At 42.6% G+C, this 21,071-nt stretch overlaps 1 protein-coding gene across 1 annotated transcript in view; it reads left to right on the top strand.

Annotated features, from left to right (window-relative positions):
- The first annotated feature begins 3,093 nt into the window (after window positions 1-3,093).
- The window catches only part of LOC138283550 (E3 ubiquitin-protein ligase DTX3L-like), a 107,914-nt gene continuing 89,936 nt past the window's right edge, over window positions 3,094-21,071 (top strand). Inside the window, exons 1-3 of the mRNA XM_069221491.1 lie at window positions 3,094-3,113; window positions 3,483-3,561; window positions 17,786-19,263. Coding sequence (XP_069077592.1) covers window positions 3,094-3,113; window positions 3,483-3,561; window positions 17,786-19,263 — 1,577 coding nt within the window. The remainder of the gene's footprint in view (window positions 3,114-3,482; window positions 3,562-17,785; window positions 19,264-21,071) is intronic.

Genomic DNA, 21,071 nt, shown 5'->3' with positions numbered 1-21,071 from the left:
AGATGTTTCTGGATATTGGTAGATTGAGTGAGTTGATAGTGGAAAATGGGTTATTGATGAGACGGCGCAAACTGGTACCGCCACACAGCTTGAGGAAAAGGTTGGTGGATTTTGCCCATACAATCCATATGGGCATATCCAAGTTTAAGGAGAAGGTCAGAGAAGGCTACTGGTGGCCAGCGATGGACTTGATGGTTGAAAGAGAGGTGAGAAATTGCATAGAGTTTGTGCGTATTGAAATGCAGAACACAGCACATAGTTATCAGGGAACAGGCCTCTGGTCCCTGGGTGGACATAGTTTTAGACAAACTCGGTCCAATTTAGGTGAAATCGTCTGACAAATATGTTCTGGTGTGTATTGCTATGATCTTGCGTTGTCCAGAAATAAAAATAGTGAACTTAATAGAGTCTAGGGAGATGATAAGCCTCTTAGGATAGATGTTCAAGAGGGAGAGTTTCTGCCCACAATACGTACTGACAATATGGTGCAACAAACATCAGAAAATGTTGAAGAATGTGTGAGAACAAGAGGCATAAAGCATAAAAAGCTAGCCCTATATCACCCAGAAACCAATGGTGTGGTAGAACACTTTATTAAAGTGTTGAAGGAGAGTTTGGAACAATCCTTAGTGTTTAGTGTAGCCTGGGAAAGTAAAATGAGAAAGAAAGTGCAAGAGTACCCCCTGACGCCACACTCCAGTCTGAGTGTCTCACCATTCCAATTGTTTAAAGGAAGACTTCCTAGTAGTGAAACAGTTCCCAGATGGGTGAATGGAAAAAGAAAGGGCGAAGATGATAGTGCTGGGAATGTGGACATGTCGAAAGAGAAGGAAAAAGAGGAGATGGTGAGGAGGAAGGAACTTTATGATGAGCAGAAAGCTGTTAAGAAAACCCTGTGGAAGTAGGGGAATGGATAAAAATCAAATCTCCAAGAGCAGAGGGTAAGATTACCAAGTTTAGTCAGCCTTTAAAGGTAATAAGGATATTCAAAAAGGCAGTAAAGAAAGTGATCACAGGATCTGGAATCTTAACAAGTTGGCTAGATACTATCCAGTGGCGGGCAAGGATCCATGCCTTCTGATGATAGAATCATCAGAAAAAACAAATTTGTGAGACTACAGCGCATTAAGAAGAATCCAGTGCATTCACAAGATTGTTTAAATATGTGTATCTAATCTCCCTATCTTTGGTTGCATGTTTATTTTCTGCTACAAAAGTGTAAATATGTTCTCTTTCCAGTGATGTATATGTTCAACTTTGAGGTTTTCTTTTTTGGGTTGTGTTGGGTGAGGGAGGTGATGTGATGTGATGTGGTATTCTGTAACCAGGTGATGAAGTGGCATTCTGTAACCGCCACATCATCTCTGGAATGGTGAGGATTTATTGATGGCACTGGATTCCAACAGAAGCCTGACTAAGGAGGAGCTGGCCATTCGATGCTGATGTGGGTGGGGTCTCTGATATCTCTTACTTAAATTAAGACGGTTTGAATATTTCTCTGCACACGTGAAAGCCTTCTTTCAGAATGTAACATACACCTTACTAAAATAGTTTAGGTCCAGTGAAGATTCTAGCGACCCCGTCCACTGCGATTGTTGTGATACACACTAGCCACCCCAATAACAGCTTTCATCACCTCTTTAAAACCAGAAAACTATCCACAGATCTAAAGCGGAAAAAGCAGTTGCTGCCTTTTCTGCCACCTTAAATACAGTAGACCACACCACTCTTCTGCATCACCCCCAATCTGAGGCATCTACCACTCCTTCATAAGCATAAGATAGTTACTAACAGGACATGCGCTAAAAGTAAGTCTGGGAAATCTGACTACTTCCCCTTCAAGTAAAGGTGCCTGCAAAGCTCCATAAAGATCCTTTTATCTACCCTCTTCTTTAATAGCTACAATAAATATGGAAACCATGACCTTTCCTGCCACTGCCACGAAGATGTTATAAGTATCTGCTCTTGAGCCACAGAAGGGAAACAAAAAGTTCCCTGATGAATCGGAAAGACTAAAAGCGGTAGTCATGGATGAGCAATAACAGTCTGTAGTTCAAAGGATCCAAACCATACATCTTCAGGCAAGACTCTCCCCACCTACTGCTTAACAAATGGACCAAATATGATTGACCTATTGCATAATATAGGGAACACTACAGTTTAGTCAATGGGTGCTTTGATGCAAAGATGGCTAAAATTGTAGTAAAGGTTAGAAGGGGTGTCTGAAAGTCCTGAACGAACTTTGAAACCACTCTTTCATTTTACATACTACAGTTGCTCACATAATGTATTGGAAATTAATAGTATGCGCTGGCCACTAATGACTTTTATTATAACATTACTTAAGTGTTACATGAGCCTAAGATCTTTTGTAAATTTCTATCATGTGACACAAAACATGTTCTGTAATTGTTAAATGCTTTTGATAGAAATTGTACTCAGTCTTGCATATTTCGCTTCTTCCTTCTCCAAAGCCCTTACAAATATTTTAGTTATGCAGTGTCTGTGTGAGATGAGGCAAAAAGTGTCATAGGTATACACATCTAAGGAAAGTCATTTTTTTTTTTAAGTGATGGGTTAACATTCCCTAAATTATTATGTATAAAGGTAAGTGACTTTAATGTGTTAATTTTTTATAACTAGTTTTTCACAAATATTTTACTTGTAGCGCATAAACAACAATTATTAAAGAATGAAATCTTGTGTGCTCGTGTTTTAGTTGGTGGTGCACTTTAGTCCTGTGTGTTTGTAATGGTATGAAAAGTAGGACAAAGACAAGAGCAACTACAAATGTGTCTAATGTGACTGTTTCATGCTTGTTGATTTTAATCTTGACACTTTAAACTATGTATTTTCACTGTTTTATGTCATTAGCACCTCCGTTTAACTTAAAAAGGTTTCTTCTTTTTAGATAACAAGGTTATGATATTATTCATACACCTTGAAGACAAACACCATGAACTGAAAATGATGAATGTTTGAAAACTGAGTGTCTTTGCTTCCTGTCTAAAATGGATGGAAACTATAATGACAAGCCAAAGTCTACCTATGATTTGACCAACACAGACTTAGAGAAGCATCCTCGGCAGAGTGATGATCGCCTTACTGAAAAGGTAAGTTTACAGAGGTCATAAAGCAATTTCTACAGAAGTAATGAGTTTTCTCTCGCCTATTGAAACATCCTCGGGTGATAGTTACTAAAATCGGTACACCTGGGATGTCTTGTATTCGTCCTCTCAAGAGGAGCTTTGCTTTCAATGGGTTAAATTTCAATACTGGAACTATAGATGATAGTATTCCATGGTGCATTGGAGGATATCGCAAGAGCTGGCTATTATGGAGTTTATTTTCCTCCTGTATATCCTCAAAAGAGCATAACATTGTTCCTGCCATCATATACCCAGGCTTGGTCATTCCTGTCGTTTACCACTCCAGAAAACCTTGCAAAGCTGACATCTAACCCAACCTTTCTCCCTCCACAGGGCAGTTTCACCAGTTAACCTTCCCTTCCAACCAAGATCTCTGAGCGTGTGGTCGCTTATTTTGAAGACAGCTTGCATAGTAAGAGGGAGACGTAACTTAATCCTAACTCCATATAGTATGTGCATGCTTACCAGGGCCCTCTTCTCTGTGGCAAATGTGGGCGTCCTTGTGTGTCATAATTCCAATTGTTAATTATAAATAGGCGTGTTGCTCTGTTGTATGAGCTGTTGTTCACCACTGCATCCCCTCCCTCATTGGTGGACATGAAGCAATTCGTTAGAGCTATTCTTGGGGTTTTCTTCTAGAGGACATTTTGTAGCATGGAATTGGGGAATTGGGCCATATAGAAAGAGAGTTTGTGGTTTCAAATAGATAGCTCTGGAGATTTCCAAAGCAGGCTTTCTTCTTAAATACAGCGACAGCATATCAATAATAAAAGGAGAGAGGAACAGAATGTGTTCTCACCCCACAGTTTATTTAATTGGGGCTAGATATTTCTTTGCCACATGATGGTTTTGTTTTCAGATGTGCACATTCCTAAATATTTAAAACCCTATTTGGTCATTAGCAATTCACTAGACCATCTAAGGTATTGCTGCTGTCTCCTATTGGATAGATAATAGATTAGGCTTGGTTAATTTTCAGATCTATGTATTTGCTATGAACCATAAAGACTTGGAGTACTCTAGGGCCAGAAAACTCCAGAGCTCATAAATATATGATTGTCATCTGCATAGATGGGCACTCGATAGGCTCATTCGGAACCTTTAATATGTCTGTCTAAACTGATCAATTCAGCTTGACGGCAATAGCAAATTGGAGAGCAGACAGAGGATAACCCTGTCTCATGCTCAGACCTATAGGAAAGGGCTTTGACAGCTCCCCACACACCCTGGCACTGGCTTTCAAGTGGGTGTATAAAAGCTGTACATATCCAAGGTATTTGGGTCTCATGTTCACTTTCTTCAGCAGAATGAAAAGACCACTCAAGCTCACTGAATCAAATGCTTTATCAATCTCTGCCATAAGAATTGCTATAGGATCCTCCTACCTACCCAAGAGAGTGAGTGCATAGAATAATATTGTGTCAGACTTTCGTCTGGTAGAAACAGTGATCATATCACATGGGTTATTCGGTTGGCCAGTGTCTTTGCAAGGATGTTCACTTCAGCATGTAGCAGCAACAGACTGTAGCTGACAAAAGGCATCTTTTAGTCCCTCCCCTGTCTGTTTGAAGGAGTCCCTCTCTTTCTGCTTTAACTATCTTACTGGACATCTTTTATAAAACTCATGTCTTTTGGGGTTACCTCCTTGCTGCTTGCACATAGTGTGGTGTAATAAGACGTAAAGGCATATACAATGGCCCCACAACCTTCTACATAAGATCCTTGTTTGTCTTTTACAGTATATGCGTTGTGTGTTCTGCTTTATCCTTATTTTGGCATAGCCAATGGAGAGTTTTACTGGCTTTGTGGCATCATTGACATGTTCTCCTTTTTGAGGCTAGCCATGTCGCTTCAGCCTCCTTTGCTTTGTGATAATTTGTTGTAATATTGCTTTGTTCAGTATTATGGAATATGTTTGAACTATGTAAACCTAAATACTGTTATTCCTGGTCATGCAGATGGGTTTCAGGCTGTGCCACATCCTCTTGTTGACAAGTGTTTTCCCCTGCCGTAAAGCACATGATTTCTCCTGTAATAATTGCTTTGAAAGCAGACCATAATATTGCGGGTGAATTTATTGTATCCTAATTCTCTGTAAAATCTCTCATTGCTATATCGTATTTGAGATTTGCAGTCTGCATCAGACAGCCATCACCTATTGAGCATTAACACATCCTCCCAGTCTTAGGGCCCATATTCAATGTTAGTTCCGCCAGACAAACATCCAAGGAGCCTTTCATTCATATTTGTACATACAACACCTTACTAGGTTTAGCATGAGGTATTAGAACATTGGCGATCCTCCAGAAGGAGCCATGAGCTCCTGAATAGAGTGTATAACAGCATTTAATTTGAAGAAACATTTACCAGATGCTCACTAACTCAGAGTCTCCAGATACCTTGCAAGGCCTGTGGACAGTTGTGGTATCAACAGCGATTTTCTAGTGCATCCCATCGTCCAGTTAACAACACCATTGAGATTCCCCTCCATGATCAAGTAACCAAATAGAGATTGTGTTAATAGCTTACCAGTGGTCTTCAGAAAGGCCACGTGCCAGAGGTGGGACAGGAAGGGCTGTCGGTTTGTCAAGGGAAGAGGCTTCCCATGTAGTGTCCCGGTGATGGCTATATATCTCCCCATAGTGTCACACCATGCCTTCACTACTTTGAAGAGGACATGACTTTGGATAAAGACTGCCACACCCCTGAAGTCCCTGGTGAATCTTGCATGCGCACCCTAATGGTGCCATATCATGATAGTTGAACTCTAATCAAGTGTGTCTTGAGTGTGTCCTATCATCAGCTCAAAATCCTGTGATTTTGGCAAATCACTTAATTTCCCTGTGCCTGAAAAACAGATCTGACCTTGTGTAATGTGATCTGGTGCTCATTTAAATCATACAAATCTTCTTGAGCCAGGTTTGCACTGTGTAAAACTGCAAAAACAATAGTTAAATTATGTTGCTAGATAAATCAGAGGGAGCTGCCCACAGGGTTCCCCTACTCATCCAAGCGCCCCCCTTGAAATTGAACCAAAACATTCCCCAAACTGTTGTGCAATACAGGTGCTTCAGTCATGTCTGTTTGCCCTCTGCGCAGCTTACAAAACTCTCTCTTACCATACTGTGATGCAGGATTTGGCATTGCCACCAATGTACTGAATAACAGAAGTAATCCCATTGTCTCGTTGTTCAGTAGGTCTTAGAGATTGACAATCTATTGAGAACTGCCATTAGTTGTGGCGGTTCACTCCTCTTGTTCCAAGGGAGAAGTACATTTATGTGGGGTTAGCAATAAACAGCAGCCTCGGGGACCAGTGATGCTACCCATAGCTATATGCCCAATACTCCACCAGTCTATTCCTCTGTTTTAAGGGTAGATTTGGTCTTTGTGTTAACATTCTGTGCTGTGTCGTCGCCGTCCTAGTCAGGCATTCACATAGTCGAGAAGTCTTTATCACTGGTTCTTGCCTGCAGCTCCTTGTCCAATCTTTGCCAGTGCCCGGTTCGCCCTCTGCATGTAGGCCTTTGATCTATCCTTTTTTTGATTGAAGACTGAGTGTTTCCTCCTTCCTCGCTGTGCTCTACAGTTCTCATGTCAGAACAAGGTTCTTATACCAAGATGAGCCTTGTTCTGAAATGTCAAAAAATGACTTATTTTGGAAAATGAAAATTTTTAACAATGACCTTCATCTTTGCTGAGAACAGTAACATGCACTTGAGTTCCATCGCGCACTTCTTTTGCTTACAATATTCAAAGGACTTTCTCTGTTTCTGTACTAATCTTGAATGAGCCAGAAAGACAATAATCTTTTGAGTTTCAAAGCGTACCTCCTATATTGTTTGTGCAGCTTTGAGGACCAGGTCTTGCTAACCATAGGTTAGAAACATGCTATTACCAGCTTTGGGGAGCTGACGGTGGTGGCCTCTTGTTTAGGGAGCGGTGCACACACTCTGTTAAGAAAGAGGCTGAAATTAATTGCGCCTGTTATATGCTGAACCTCAGGCTAGGATGCGAGTGGGCCTTTATCGATCAGAAGCATGGACATTGGGTCAGGGGATACACCAGGGTTGCCCGCTCTTGTTCGCACTTTTGATGGAACCGTTGGCAAAGTGGATGCATCTGGAGATGCGGGAATGTGGCATCTGATCGGGTGATGTATGTAATGTCATAACTCACTATATGTGGCTGAACTAACATAGGCCTTGGTTGGGAAACCTCCCAGTTTCAGTATTTGAGGATCAAGATAGCTGAAACACAGAAACTCCAGCTTCACCTCAACATAGACAGAATACTGGATGGTTTGAAGTCCTCCATTTTACTTTGGAGCTCATTACCCCTCTCGCTGAAGGGTGGACATCCATAGTTAAGATGGTACTGCTCTCCAGATGCTTATACTTATTACAGAACTCCTTACTCCCGCTCCCGGCACTGACGTTCCGGCAGCTGGACTCTATCCTGATATCCCTCCTGTAGGTGGGTGAACATAGAAGGATAGCCTTATTGACCCTGACAAGATAGTATGTACAGGGAGCCCTCAAAGTTCCATGTCTGGACCTATACTACTAAGATGCTCAGTTGCAACGTGCAGCATATTGGCTAGACCAAGATGACAATTGCAAGAAGCAATTGTTGGCTGGTAGTGGCTGCAGGATGCCTGCCTGAACTCTTGATTGAAGGTGCAGGCCTTCCACTGGATGTCCCTCATATTGTCAAGCGTGCAGCCATACTTTGTCATTGGTTTGTTTAGTTCATATTGAAACGGGCTCCGCTGCACCAAGAAATTCCAATATGGATATTGAAGCCCATCTGGCGAATGATGGACCATGTGTCCTTCCAGTCATGGCGTGAGGGCGGCTGCAAACATTTCGGTGACCTGTACTCCAGTCAACACTTCATTCCCTTTGAAGAGGTCTGCGATGCATTTAGACTGGGACACAGTCTTTTCTTGTACCACGCAGCCCTGGCGAGTATTGTTAGGACTGCCTGACCCTGAACCTGCTGCCCCCCCAGCCAACACACATGCTAGGCATCCTTCTGGCTTGCGGCACAGGCCATTATTTGATTACACTGTTATATATAGCCATAGTATGGATGCTGAGGGACCTACCCCACCATCGTGCCTTGCCTGGGACACTGATTTAGACACTTCACTCACAGAAAGGGACTGGGCACATGTAAATGACCTTACACACAGAGTTTCCTGTTACGCACAATTCAAGTTTGTCCAATATAACTTTTTGCACAGGACGTAACTCATTCCCAGACGTCTCCATCGACTGAGCCCCATTGGACGTTATATGTGTCCCAGATGTGTTATTGAAGGAGTGGACTTTCTACATTTAACCTGGCAGTGCAGGGAGGTGCACAGTTACTGGGTTCGCGTGGTAGCAGAGATGCAGAGGACAGTATACTTACTCTTTGATCTTACAACACCCGACTGTCTACTAGGTAATGTTCCACGCCCTAAACGTAAGAAGAATGGGGTACAAATTATTTTGCAATTGGCATTATTACTAGCCAGGTGCAGAGTCGCTATCACATGTATGAGCTAGAGGGCACCTGACTTTGAACGTTGGCATGTGGACGTTATGGAATGGGCTGTGGCAGAGGAATCCCACGTGAGATTTAGTAGACGCGATGAAGGAGCAGAGCAGGATTTTAAAGTGTGGGGAGACCTTTGCGCTGTGTTTACAGACCCGAATGCCGCTACTGCCTCTATGGACAGTGAATGGTTGGTTGGCACGGGGAGTGAGTGTGACAGATATGAAATTGGGAACCACTCTAGAATAGACAGAGGCGCATAACAAGTATATCTGTGGAGGTGGGGGTTTGCGAGCTGGGGGTTCAGGAGTGACATGTAGACTGCATTATCATTTTCATGTCTTTTGTTTCTTTAAACCACTTTTCCTCTCTAAATTTGCTATTTTGTTGTTTATGATAAAACTGAAAAGTAAATTTTTTTTAAAAAAAGATTGAAAGAAAACTATCCTGAGGACAGTGGTGTCTAGTAAGTTTTTAAAGTGGTGAGGCATAATGCCTGTCCTGAAGTGCAGTCAGTGAGTGAAAGAAGCAAGCCTCACTGTCCCAACGGGAGTTACGGTGCAGACTGCTTTTTTAGAGAGACAGGTGCCTTTTTGAGAACCACAGAATGTAATTGTGCACATCTGGTTTGTGATACTTGGTGTCTTTTTTTGGTAAAACAGAGAGCATTTATGACAATTATTTGACTATGGATCGGTAACCTGTTTATGCCACTACAGATGACACTGTCAGATGGCAGGCAACTGTCCGTATGGGACTCACTGTCTGACTCCGCTAGAGCCAAAATGTCGACTAAACACAATGAAATTGTAGATCCAATTTAGCACACAAAAACATTTAAAGATTTGTTTTGGTCCATAGCTCTTGCTGTAATGTCATCTGAAACAAGTTAGAAATCTTTCGCCTTTTTCTTGTTATTTATGAAGTTTTTACCTTTAAAAATAAAAAAGGCTGAAGCTTGTAGGAAGAAAGCACTGAACCAGGTTTCTAGGAGTATTTCAGATTTCAAGCTCTGCGAGCCCTCTGGTAAGGTATTATGAAAGGAGCGACCAACAGTCTCTTCTGCTTGTGCTGGTAGTTCTGTAGATGGACTTTCTGCTTGTAGGACTTTTGAATTTGAGCACTCTAACAGTGCCTTCCAGTATTGATCTGCAACCTTGTACCTGTGTTACACACCAATAGCTCTTGGGAGGCCTTGCTGCAGGATGACCACACCTTTGCCGACCTCCCTGATCTTAGTTTCCATTGCCTGTCTGGAGGTGTGAATACTTGTTGGATCAGTTCTTTGAGGTAGGAGCTCCCATAGGAAGCATTGCTGTTTCACCTGGGGACAGCTGGTTGTCCACCTTTGAGAAAGCAAGCACTTCTGTGTATTTACCCAACTTCCCCTGCTTGAGGATTGCCCCCTTGCTATTAGGATTTATTCAGCTGTCAGGCCATTGGAGTCCTTTCAGCTCATCTGTTGTGGCTCACAACATACAACACCCAAGACTATCCCTGCCGCACCAAGCAATGCAGGTCATTGCACCCAACACAAGCTGCACCAGTAAGGACGCAACTGCTATTCTTGCTCGTGTCCTACGTCATCAGCAGCTTTCGCTCAAGGGAACTCGGATGAACAACCTTAGAGCAGTAACATCTGCTCTCCAACTCTTTCTTTTTGACTCTGTAATCGGTTGCCTGTGGCCACAATTTCACAATCCCAGCGGCACCCCTACTGGGTTTCTAAAGGCTGTCTCCCTCTTCTTTCGGGTTCATAACAGCCAGGGACGGGTGGTGTTGGATTTACCTCTGTCCTCTGAAGCCACAGCAGTTCCTGTCACCGCTTGGTGGACCAGATGTCCTGGCAGTCAGCAAAGCTCTCCGTCGATGAAGGGAGCACTTCCGAAAGAAGAGTGTATCAAATTTCTGGGCTAGCATGGTATGGCTAAGGCAACAACCTCCACCATGTTTGAGCATCACTCCACTCCCCTCCCCCCCGAGCACCAAAGCACACAGGAGAAGGGAAAATCTCCCCTTTCCAATGATACCTTTCCCAAGTGGATCACTGCTTGGGGAGCACCCAAGGAGTGTGATCCTCGAACAAGGATCCACCCACTAGACACCCGAGATTCATTTTGGAGCAGGGAGTGGCCCCTTAGGCAAGGGCGGCTCCTCATAATGGGAGACACATTCTGGCTGTTTTCTCCCCCTGAGGGGGTAGATTGGTCTTATTTTTAGGTCAAGCTGACCTGGGGGGCCAGGGGTTGAGGGGTTGCAGAATCCCACTAGACACCAGGGATTTAAAAATAATACATGTTGGGAAGCGGCCCCTTTGGGCAAGTGTCACTCACATTAAGGGGGCATTATTATGGCCTTTTTCTGCCAACCCCTGGGGGCAGATTGGCTATATTTTAAGACTGAACTGGACCTGAGGGTGGAGGGGAAGGTTGAAAGGGCCAGAAAACAACTAGTCACCAGGGATTACTTTTTTTATTTGTATTGGTGGTGGCTGCCCAGCATGAGCATGGCCTCTCTCCCCCTAGCGCGCCCCCCCAAAAAAATACCCTCTAATTCATATGCTATTGAGGGTACCCACAAATTCAAAGAGGTGCAAATAACCCCTGCTTCTAAACTCTTGTGCCCATTTCGGAAATACATAGGTTTCCTTGATACCTATTTTTCACTGTTTGTATCTTACTATATGACTTTCTCTAAATCTGTTACACAATGAAAAACCATTGCAAGGTGCAGCTAAGTTATTGGCTCTGGGTACCTTGAGTTCTCGGAAAACCCACCAACCCTATATATCTCCACAACCAGAAAGGTCTTGCAGAGCAGGGGTGTGGAATTGAATGAAATAGCTACTTATCCATGGAACAGGTTGCTTCTTAAATCTACTTGTCCTGTAAAAGAAAACTACTTGTCCCTTTGGTGCCATGTAAAAGCTCTGATAGCTTCTCTGGTTATGCCAGGGCTACTACTATAGTAGGACTTGAATACTTGCAATTTCAATCCCTACTATAGCAATTTCCATATTTTGCCACCTTTCCGCAGATCTGCATACTGGGGCTGGAGGAAGCAGTAAACAATTGTTCCAGGGCTGGAAAGCCTTTGAGTCTGCAAACCTACTAACTTGCATGTTTGAAGGATTTTCACCAGCTCTTCTCTAACCTTTTCCCATAATGAGAAACATTGGAAATTAACTCCTGACAATGGCAGAAGTAGAAGTTCTTCCAGGGTTGGGAAAAAAGTGATTGGAGGGAAAGTGAACTTGTAAACGCTCAATAGATATTTGCTTATGCTAAAATATAGTTCACAAATGTTTTCTAGGAGTATGCTTTCCTGGTCTACTTCTGTAAGTTCTTGTGAATTCATGAAAGCCACTAATTCAAAGACATATACCATGGGTGCATTTTTGTGACTTTCTTGAAGAATTGGTTCCCTAATTAGGTCTGGCTTTAACAAATAATTTTTTTTTTAAATTAAACTTCTATTTCTCTCTCTAGCTAACGGTTGGCTTTACTGTGAGTGATTGTATTCTTCTCTTACACAAAGAGCATATTTGCACGCAAAGTAGTTTTGTTTAGTGCCAGGAACTACTGTGGCAATCAGTGGTGTAACAAGCCTGGAGGCCCCCCTCCAGACTCACTCAGGGCAGGTGCTGTGCTGAGAGGGCCCCCGGGAAGGAGGCTGCAGAGCCTTTGTTATGCCACTGGTGGCAATGTGTGCTTTTTGAGACCAAAACAGTTTTTTTCTTTTTGACAGTGTTTGTTACAATGGTGAGGACCTGGCAGCTCCCACAACAATAAAGTGCTATCAAAGCCATGTCAAAACAAGACACAAATTGACGAAACCAAAAGACTCACCTACTTGTCCCAAGGACAAAATAAACATGAAGACTTGTTGCCCTTGACCTCAAACAATATGTCCCTGGCGTCGGGCGATAGGAATTCCACATCCCTGCAGAGGTAATGATATATAGTTTTTGTAAATCAGCCATCATGGTTAGAAGTTACAAATATATACCTTGTCACAAATGCCTTTTTTTTTCCTACTAATTTTCAATATTTTTATTATTTCAACACTTGGTCTATTTGGGGAAAACCTTGAAGGATCAAGGCAAAAGACCCCTTGCTGAACTGAGAATTTTGTCTAGTTTTCAGAAATGAATAGCTTTTCAAGATCCCCCATGGGTTTCATACCCATTCCACTATAAACTGTTAGGAGGTTGAAAGCACAAAAAAAGGAAAAATTGACTATCTCCCAGTAAAATGCCAACATTGTGTTAGAAAATTTGGTTTTCTGAATAAAAACTGTCTGTTCCTGAAAGCTGGGAAGATGATCATTTTTTTTTAGCAGCACTTCTTTTGCATCCCCCCGCCCTCCCAAAAAAAGAACTATCGTTTGGCTAATTTCTTGGCCCTCTTCAGGGCAATCAACAATCCCTGGGTACTTTTAGAATCTGGACGGTGTTTTATAACAAAGCAAAAAAAAAAAAAGAAGCAGCAGCAAATATGGCATGGATAGCTTATATGGACAATAGGTTATGGAGGCCTAAGCGCGAACTCCCCCAAATAGCCCCCCAAAAAAGTTTAGCGCAAGGGGGGAAAGGCCTAGCAGCGAAGGGATTTTATCACTATTGGGCATGGCAAGTAGCGGAAAATTAAGTCCTCTTGGTGTATCTAGAGTCATTTTAGATATTGTTCAAATGGCCAGAAAACACAAGTAAGGGACAAGTCTAAGTGTTAATAGCTCAGATGCTCTGTTCAACTTTTTATAAATTATTTTTATTTGTATTTAACAAAACAAAAATCACAGCAATTCTTATCAATTATCAATTGTTATGACAATACAAGTATATAGAAACAACTATAATTTTTACTAATGTGAACCTAAGTTACTTAGGACTTCATGTCCTATGCTTCGTAAATAGTCGTGCATCTTTCATAAGGTACTGCTTTCCATTTATATTATTACATTGTCCTAAGTGTGGAAGATAGATGTGCATCTTTGCACATCCCACTATCTCGTTATTGCACTCTGTGTACCAAAATTAAACTAAACAACTAAATAAAGTAAACTTAGAAACTTTAGAGCCACCTAACCCCTTAACTCCTCCCTTCACCATACACCCCTACATCCACCCCCGAAGCATCTGTTGTCCTCATAAAGCAAATCCAACCCAAAGAACTTAAGGTAGAAGAAAACGGGACATGGTGGATCCCTCCATTAAGTCAGATATTATGTAGCCATCAGAACTTATTAAACATTTCTAGCAGAGTGTCTCATCAGGTATTTAAGCCTGACCTGAGGAGATTCTTATAGCATATGAGTCTGGGAGAGGTCCATGTCGCTATGTGTCCCTAGCTGACCAAAGGAGGCCCCGTCCAGAAGGGTCCCTCGAGCGGGGTCAGACATGTCACTCTTATCTGCCCCCCACCGCTAGCTGCCGCCACGAGCTGAGATTGGTCATGGGCTGGAGGTGACGGTGAAGTTGAAGCTGAACATTGAGAGTGTTTTTGTCTCTGCCAGCTGTTTAGTTTCTGCTGGGGTTTGGGTCCTCGGCCAGGACGGTTCTCATCTGTCAGTCCAAGGTGTTGTGGAGAGCCCCGCTGGGGCATATGAAGCTGACATTCTTCTTTGAGTTGGGTCCAGGCCATTGCATCAAAAAAATGGGACTTGTTGTTATAGATGACCCAGAGCCTGACTGGCAATAGGAGACTGTGCTGTGTCTCCATTGCTTTGAGTTTCTTGTTGACATAAAAATATGAACAGTATAGATGTTGAACCTCTCTTGTGTAATTGGGGAAAAGGAGAAAAGAAGAACCTTGGCACCTCTGCATCAGAGGTCCGCGTGAGACCTGGCCTCCTGAAGGACATCATCCCAATCACGGAAATTGAGAAATCAAGTTATTACTCATCTGGGTGAAGAGCCTGGCTGTGGTTTGGGGGTCAGGGCCCAATGTGCTCGCTCAAGCGCAAACCATGAAGAAACAGCCAGCCTTCAAGGTAGTTAACTATGGACTGTGGTTCAGTGTTTTTGGGGATGCTAATAATGTGCATGTTATTGCGCCAAGAGCAATTTTCGGTGTCTTCGGCGCAGCAGTGCAATTTAGAGGTATGCATAAGGAGAGTAGATAACTGAGCTGTCACTTCATCTTCTACGGTAGACAGCCATGTTTCTGCTTCAGAGATTCAAGCTGTGGCATTGCAAAGATCTTGGCGCAACCATGGTATGTGTACACGGACCTCCCCAATCGTGGTCTCCACTGCTGTCTGCGATGATTGTATTGCCTGGAGAATTGTAGCAAGGTCACCCGATGGTGGGCTCACTTTACCTGCTCCAGAGTCTCCATTCGGGTCGGTGGCCGATCAAGCAGTGTATTGTTCCACGTGTCCGAGCATTGGAAGTCTCGGAGGCCTTGTCCTTGCCCATGGTTAGAGCCTCTTTGCAAATTGTCCAGGACTGGACACAGGGATCCGCATGCTTGTCACACTTTGCGACTGCACAAGCAGCCGAGTTGAAAGGCAAGTCTGCCCTAGCCATGAGTCCTGCAGGTCCTGAAAGAGCAGCGTTAGGTCCGCTGGTCCCAGTCGACCAATATACTATTGAAGAGGCCAATCACCGGGGAAACGCAAGGTGCTTCGGGAGCTCCAGGTTGACGAAGCAGTTAAATGACAGCGGGGGAGGACAGTGGGCCAGGGCCCAAGGCTCGTTCGGACTCTCCAGTGAAACACTCATGGCTGCAGACTAATCTATCCGACCCAGGGTCACTGGACGTGGGGTGCAGTTCGAGGCCAAACAGGGGTGGGGTCGGCGGTGCTGCTGAGGAAGTCTCCTGGGGTACAGGTAGGGGTTATTACCACAGACAGCTGCATCTTCTTAGTAGCCAGAGCAGGTGTCTTATGTGGCATCACCAGGAACTTGCTGCACCAGGCCCTCAGAAGCGGACTGCCTCACATGAAAGGTCACAGAGAGGGGCCCCACCTTGACAGCGTCCCAGTCAGCTCTCTAAGGTAGTGACCATGATGTAGGGAAGAGGCCCAGGGCTGACCAGCAGACACCAGCACCTCTGCGGAGCCTCCTGCAGATGGCCCCATAGGGGTCTGGCAGGTGCCAGCCCTAACCAGTCACAGGCAACATCATGTGGGCACCCTGACAGGGTGCAGGGTCGCCCAGCACTGGATTAGGCCTCCTTCCTCCACCTGTCTCAAATCAAACCAGGCTGTCGTAGATCCAGCAAGTCTGTGTCTAAGGTCTCGTAAGTATGTGGGGCTCTTGCAGGGTCCGCCCAATCACATCTGCGCCCCTGTGTGCCACTCTCCTGAAAGGGCGGGGGTGGGTGGGAACTCCACGTGGACAGCCCAAGACGCTGGCAGAGGGCCCGCCGCATGCGGAGCGGGAGGAGATCACTGGGCAGGTTCTCGCCTCAGGGAAGGCAGCAGCAGATGTCCTTCAATGCCCGCAGGCGCCCTCCAGCCACACCGCACTGTAGAGAGGGCGGGGGCCTCTTTGAATCTCTACGAAACTCAGCTGCTGACACAGCAGCACCAACAATTGAAGGGGGGGGGTCCTTCTCGTGTAGGGCCGCCCATGTCGCTAAGCCGAGTCCCAAGGTGGCTGCCAACACTTCCTGGTTTGAAGTGTTGGCAGCAAGTCAAAGCTGTGCATTTCCCTGCACAAGCTCGTCTTTGTTCGTGAATACATTGCAGCCAGAGATATACAAATTGAATTTCCCTAAATTTCTCAAAAACTACTGAATGGATTTACACCAAATAAGCAAAAGCTTAATCTGCATACCGAAACTAGCTTTCTGCCAAATTTGGTGTAATTCCGTTCAGTGGTTCGGCCTGTAGTTGTGTCTAAAGAATCCTATGGAAATTAACATGGGAAACCCAACATTTATTTAGCCCCCTTTTTCTCTGCCCCTGCTTGATGGATCACCCCAAAACTTCCCATGCGCAGCAAGAATCACCGGGCCACTTTTTGGGGGAAAATTTCATGAAGATTCGTCATACAGTGCCAAAGATATAGACAAGTAAAAAAAATGCTTTTTGGGGGGGGGGTGGGAACATGGGCCTAACTATACCTACCTAGTGGTGACCGCCACTGCCAATATATATATATATATATATATATATATATATATATATATGTGTGATTTTTTTTAGTTTAGTTCAGTAACTTGAATAATCAGCAAACTAAGATGCAAAGGAACTTCAGTCTCCTAAAGATTCCAGCTTATGTCTTTGTTTCTGTAATTGAAAAGCTGTATTCCTTTACAAAGTAAAATGTTATGTATGCTTATTTTTAACAAATGCAGTTTGGCTTTTAAATCAAAAGGGTGAAATTCTTAAGGTGGAGGGGGACTGATGTCTGTAACAGATGTTAGTTTTTGCTTCGTATGATTTCAAATCTGCATTAAAAAAATAAATCATTCAGAGTAGTTTTAGAGACAAAGCCAAGGTGAGACTAGTGAATAGGATTAGGTTAACCGCAGAACATTTAAACATTTGCAAAAAATACCTGTTTAAAGGGAGGGCTGGTAGAATTGGCGAAGTGGGCACGGCGGAAGATATGTTTGTTTGTTAGTGAAAACCAGTGGAGGTAAACATGCGGGACCTAATGTTACTGTATCCTTAGAACAAAAATGACGATTTGCCTCTTTAGGCAAGTAAGGCTTTAAAATTCGTATTCCACAGCATGTTAATTACTTGTGGTACCTATCAGTACAAAATGAGACCCAGGCGTTTCAGTTATGTTCGAGAGGTTCGGGGCATATTCGACCTGTTGCACAGATGCTATTACATACATGCTGTGTTGTGTTTCTGTGCGATTACATATGTATCACCAACCATAAATTGTGAATTGGGAAAAATGAGAAGGAGGGGGGCACATTTCAGCGGGGAGAAATAAAGTGTTGATTGTAAATAGGCATCTGCCTAATATTAATTAACTTAGATAATAATGTTGTAGTGCTAATGGGTAAATGCCTAGTATTGTTGATTTTTGTAAAACTGAATGGAGTTGTTGGTTTTTGCAAAACTAAACGTGTTGGAAAAACCGTTGAACATAATATAATTCCATTGCTTCCTTCCTTTCTTTCCAGATTTTTGGTTACATATCTGCAAACCTCAATAACAACTTGTTTTCAAAAGTGGAAAGGATACAAATATGCAAAGCCTTTGCAAATGTAAAAATAACTAAAGAAACTTTTGAAAATGGAATCGAAACAATAACTGGAACATACAAAGACATTGAAAAGATTTATCAGTGTTTTCAAGATCTTCTTCAGAGAAAACAAGAAAATAAAGAGTTTTCACATTCTGGACTCAATGGCAGTTTGGAATTTGATGAAAAAGAATTTTCAATAAGTGTTTCCTCTGCTCAGTATGAATACTTTAATCATGTTTGTCTCCGAAAGATTGAAGAATTGAAGCAAAGATTTTGCATCAGAATTGACTGTTCAGATAATTCAGATGGCACAATTAGCTTGCATTTTATAGCTCTTCGTGATGGGTGCCAAGTAGAGAAAGCCTATCAATCATATGTTTCTCTTTTTCAGAAGATTATTGGGGATTGGTCTCAGGAAGTGATTGAATTACCAGACCAAAGCCGTGTGGGTGACATAGCAAAGATATTAAATGAAAAATATAAGAGAATCCTAACAAAGAAGACCACTAATTCACTTATACTACGTGGCCCGAAGCAGGAACTTATGGAGGTGAAAAAACAATTGAAATATATAAAAAAAGAACAAGTTGCAAGCCCTGTAGCCTTAGCGATACAAACACATAGAAGGACTAATGGAATTGAAGTGGATTTCAATCAGTTACAGCTCTGTCGTGAATTGATAGAAAAAGATATTAAGGAAATAGAGCAAAAGTATCTTGTGTCCAAGCAATTAAGAAATGCTAAGGGCCTAAAAGTTAACATCATATTTACCCCCAAAGCAGATTTAGATCTCTCTAAACATGCTTATGAACATTTTATCATTGCATTTCAGAGAGCAGTCAGCAATTTAATTAAGAAAATAATCAACCTGAAGGATTTTCATCCATCTGGGAAGTTACGCTCTATAATTGATAGTTTGGCAAACCAATTTTGTGATGTATCATTCCAGATGGTAGACGAAACACTGACCATTAGTGGTTTACCCTCTCGTGTGATGGATGCTGAAAAACACCTGAACCTTTTACTTGGGAGTGATTTGTCACACATGCGGAATGTGGCCATAGACTCTTATAGCGAGAGGAAAGACTCCGACTTGGCAAGAGAGAATTCATTCCCTGTAAAAAAATCGGAGACAGCAGCAATAGAAGATCAAAAGGCTATATGCCCCATTTGTCTTGAAATTCCCACAAAGAAAAAGACACTGGACAAATGCAAACATGAATTCTGTGAACAATGTCTCAGAACAGCAATGTCACACAAGCCAGTCTGCCCTGTGTGTAATACACCTTACGGTGTTGTAATTGGAGATCAGCCACATGGAAGAATGACCCATCACTGTATACCTGATAGGCTTCCTGGTTACCGCTGTGGCACAATAGTTATTGACTATTCATTCCAGATGGAGTTCAAGGGGTAAGTTTGTGTTTTTAATATGCCTATCAAAATACGTTCAGGTTTTTTTTTATTTTTTATAAACCTGTTTCTTAAAAACAGTTAAACCACCAGTTCACAGGCTTTACAATAGTAAATCTGCTTTTCAACCATATTTTTCTCTCTGGGTCTATGCCCTCTTCCTCGCAGAAGATGCATGTTCAGGATGCATGAAGTGCGTTTCAAGGGGTGTCCCTTGATTATCACTGGTCTCTGTGGTTCACAAGTTGGAGAAAATAAAATCCAGCTAGTTTGTGTCAAATTGCGTACAAGTGAAGGTGGGAGTCGTAAATGGCGAGGCCTGAAAAAAAAACCAGTAATTCACAAAGGGTATTAACAATTGGAAATATGGGAACACATTTAAATCTACAAACAAATTAGGTATGTACATAAATGGGCAGATTCAGTGTACCTGGTGTTTTCTTTTCTTCCTTTGACTGAATGTGTCTTTATAATTATGTCATTAGTGCCAAACAACTATTTGAGTTGTATTTTATGCTAAGTAAAAAGTATCTGCATGCTTGCTCACAATCATGTTTCCATTTTATGGTGAAGCAAAACAAGTGAAGCAAAGCAAATTAGAGGAAGGTTACACTCAAGAAAGTACATCTTTTTATGGCAATAATTTACACTTTTCGAAAAAGAAAGTATGTTTTACTACATGGCCGAAAGGACAGTTGATGTGATGCAGGGTAGTTCTTGGGTGGGTGGAAAGGTGAGGTGGGGTGAGGAGTGAGAAGGATGGCCTAACGTCATTCTGGGAACTTTTATGAGAACGAGAGTTGTCCTGATTAGTAAATCGATTTTTAAAGACTATTTGCTGAACTTAAAGATATGAAAAATCCATGTTCAACATGGGGAGATGGAGACTGTAGAATTATTTGTAGATTTGTTTAAATCTGGTTGAATAAGGTATTTTGACACCCTGTAAGAGGGTACTTATTTAGAAGTGTTTGGGAATATGGAAGTAAAGTTAAGCACATGGACTAAGAATATTACAGGACCAAACATACCATGGGTAACCACCTACTGGCATGGGCAGTAGGGCGTTTTCAGTTGTTGAGGGGGTATTTCTAGTTCTGTTTTTTAAATAGCTTGACACCTGTGTAACATAAAACATTTGGTCCCCCAACCTGCGTTAACGGTCCTCTTTTAAATTGCACACATACTTGAAAATAATAATAGAGATTTATATAAATAAAAAAAAGTCCTCCATATTTTGTATTGTTAAGGCATCCAGACAGGCGGAGTGTCCTTCACACCACTGCCTACAAACAGGTCATGTATTCTCTAGCTGAATTATTTCTTTTGTCTACAAATGAAACCATAACGCAAGGAGATTGGAACGAGAATAGCAGGGCTGCCACCTTATTTCAATAACCAAACTCCAGGGGTTTCTCTGTGTGTTAACATTTTGAACTAATGGGTTGACTAAGCAACCTGTATTGGTGCCATGGGTGTTTGTGGGGAAAGACCTATGAAGCATTTTTCAAAAACAGTGGCACGAGCACTAATCATGTGCCCCATCCTTTAATGAGCAAGGTGCTGTCCCCTTAGGGGGCACTTGAAGAAAGAAGGAGACAGCTATCCTGGAAAGGAGCTCATCCAGTAAAATTATTATTAATACTTTATAATTGTGGGGGGCATGCATGCCCCAACCTGCTCCACTCTCATGCCTGACATCTTTCATTAATGTCAGGCTGAAAGGGATCATGCACAGTTCTGCTTGTGCACCTTAGATTTCACCCATTTTCTCCTGCCTGTTGGCTTCCTTACTTTTGTTTCCAGGC

Source organism: Pleurodeles waltl, chromosome 3_1 (assembly GCF_031143425.1).
Source record: "Pleurodeles waltl isolate 20211129_DDA chromosome 3_1, aPleWal1.hap1.20221129, whole genome shotgun sequence".
NCBI classification, from domain to species: domain Eukaryota; kingdom Metazoa; phylum Chordata; class Amphibia; order Caudata; family Salamandridae; genus Pleurodeles; species Pleurodeles waltl.
The sequence above is the reverse complement of the archived record's forward strand: the minus strand, read 5'-3'. Positions and strand labels throughout refer to the sequence as shown.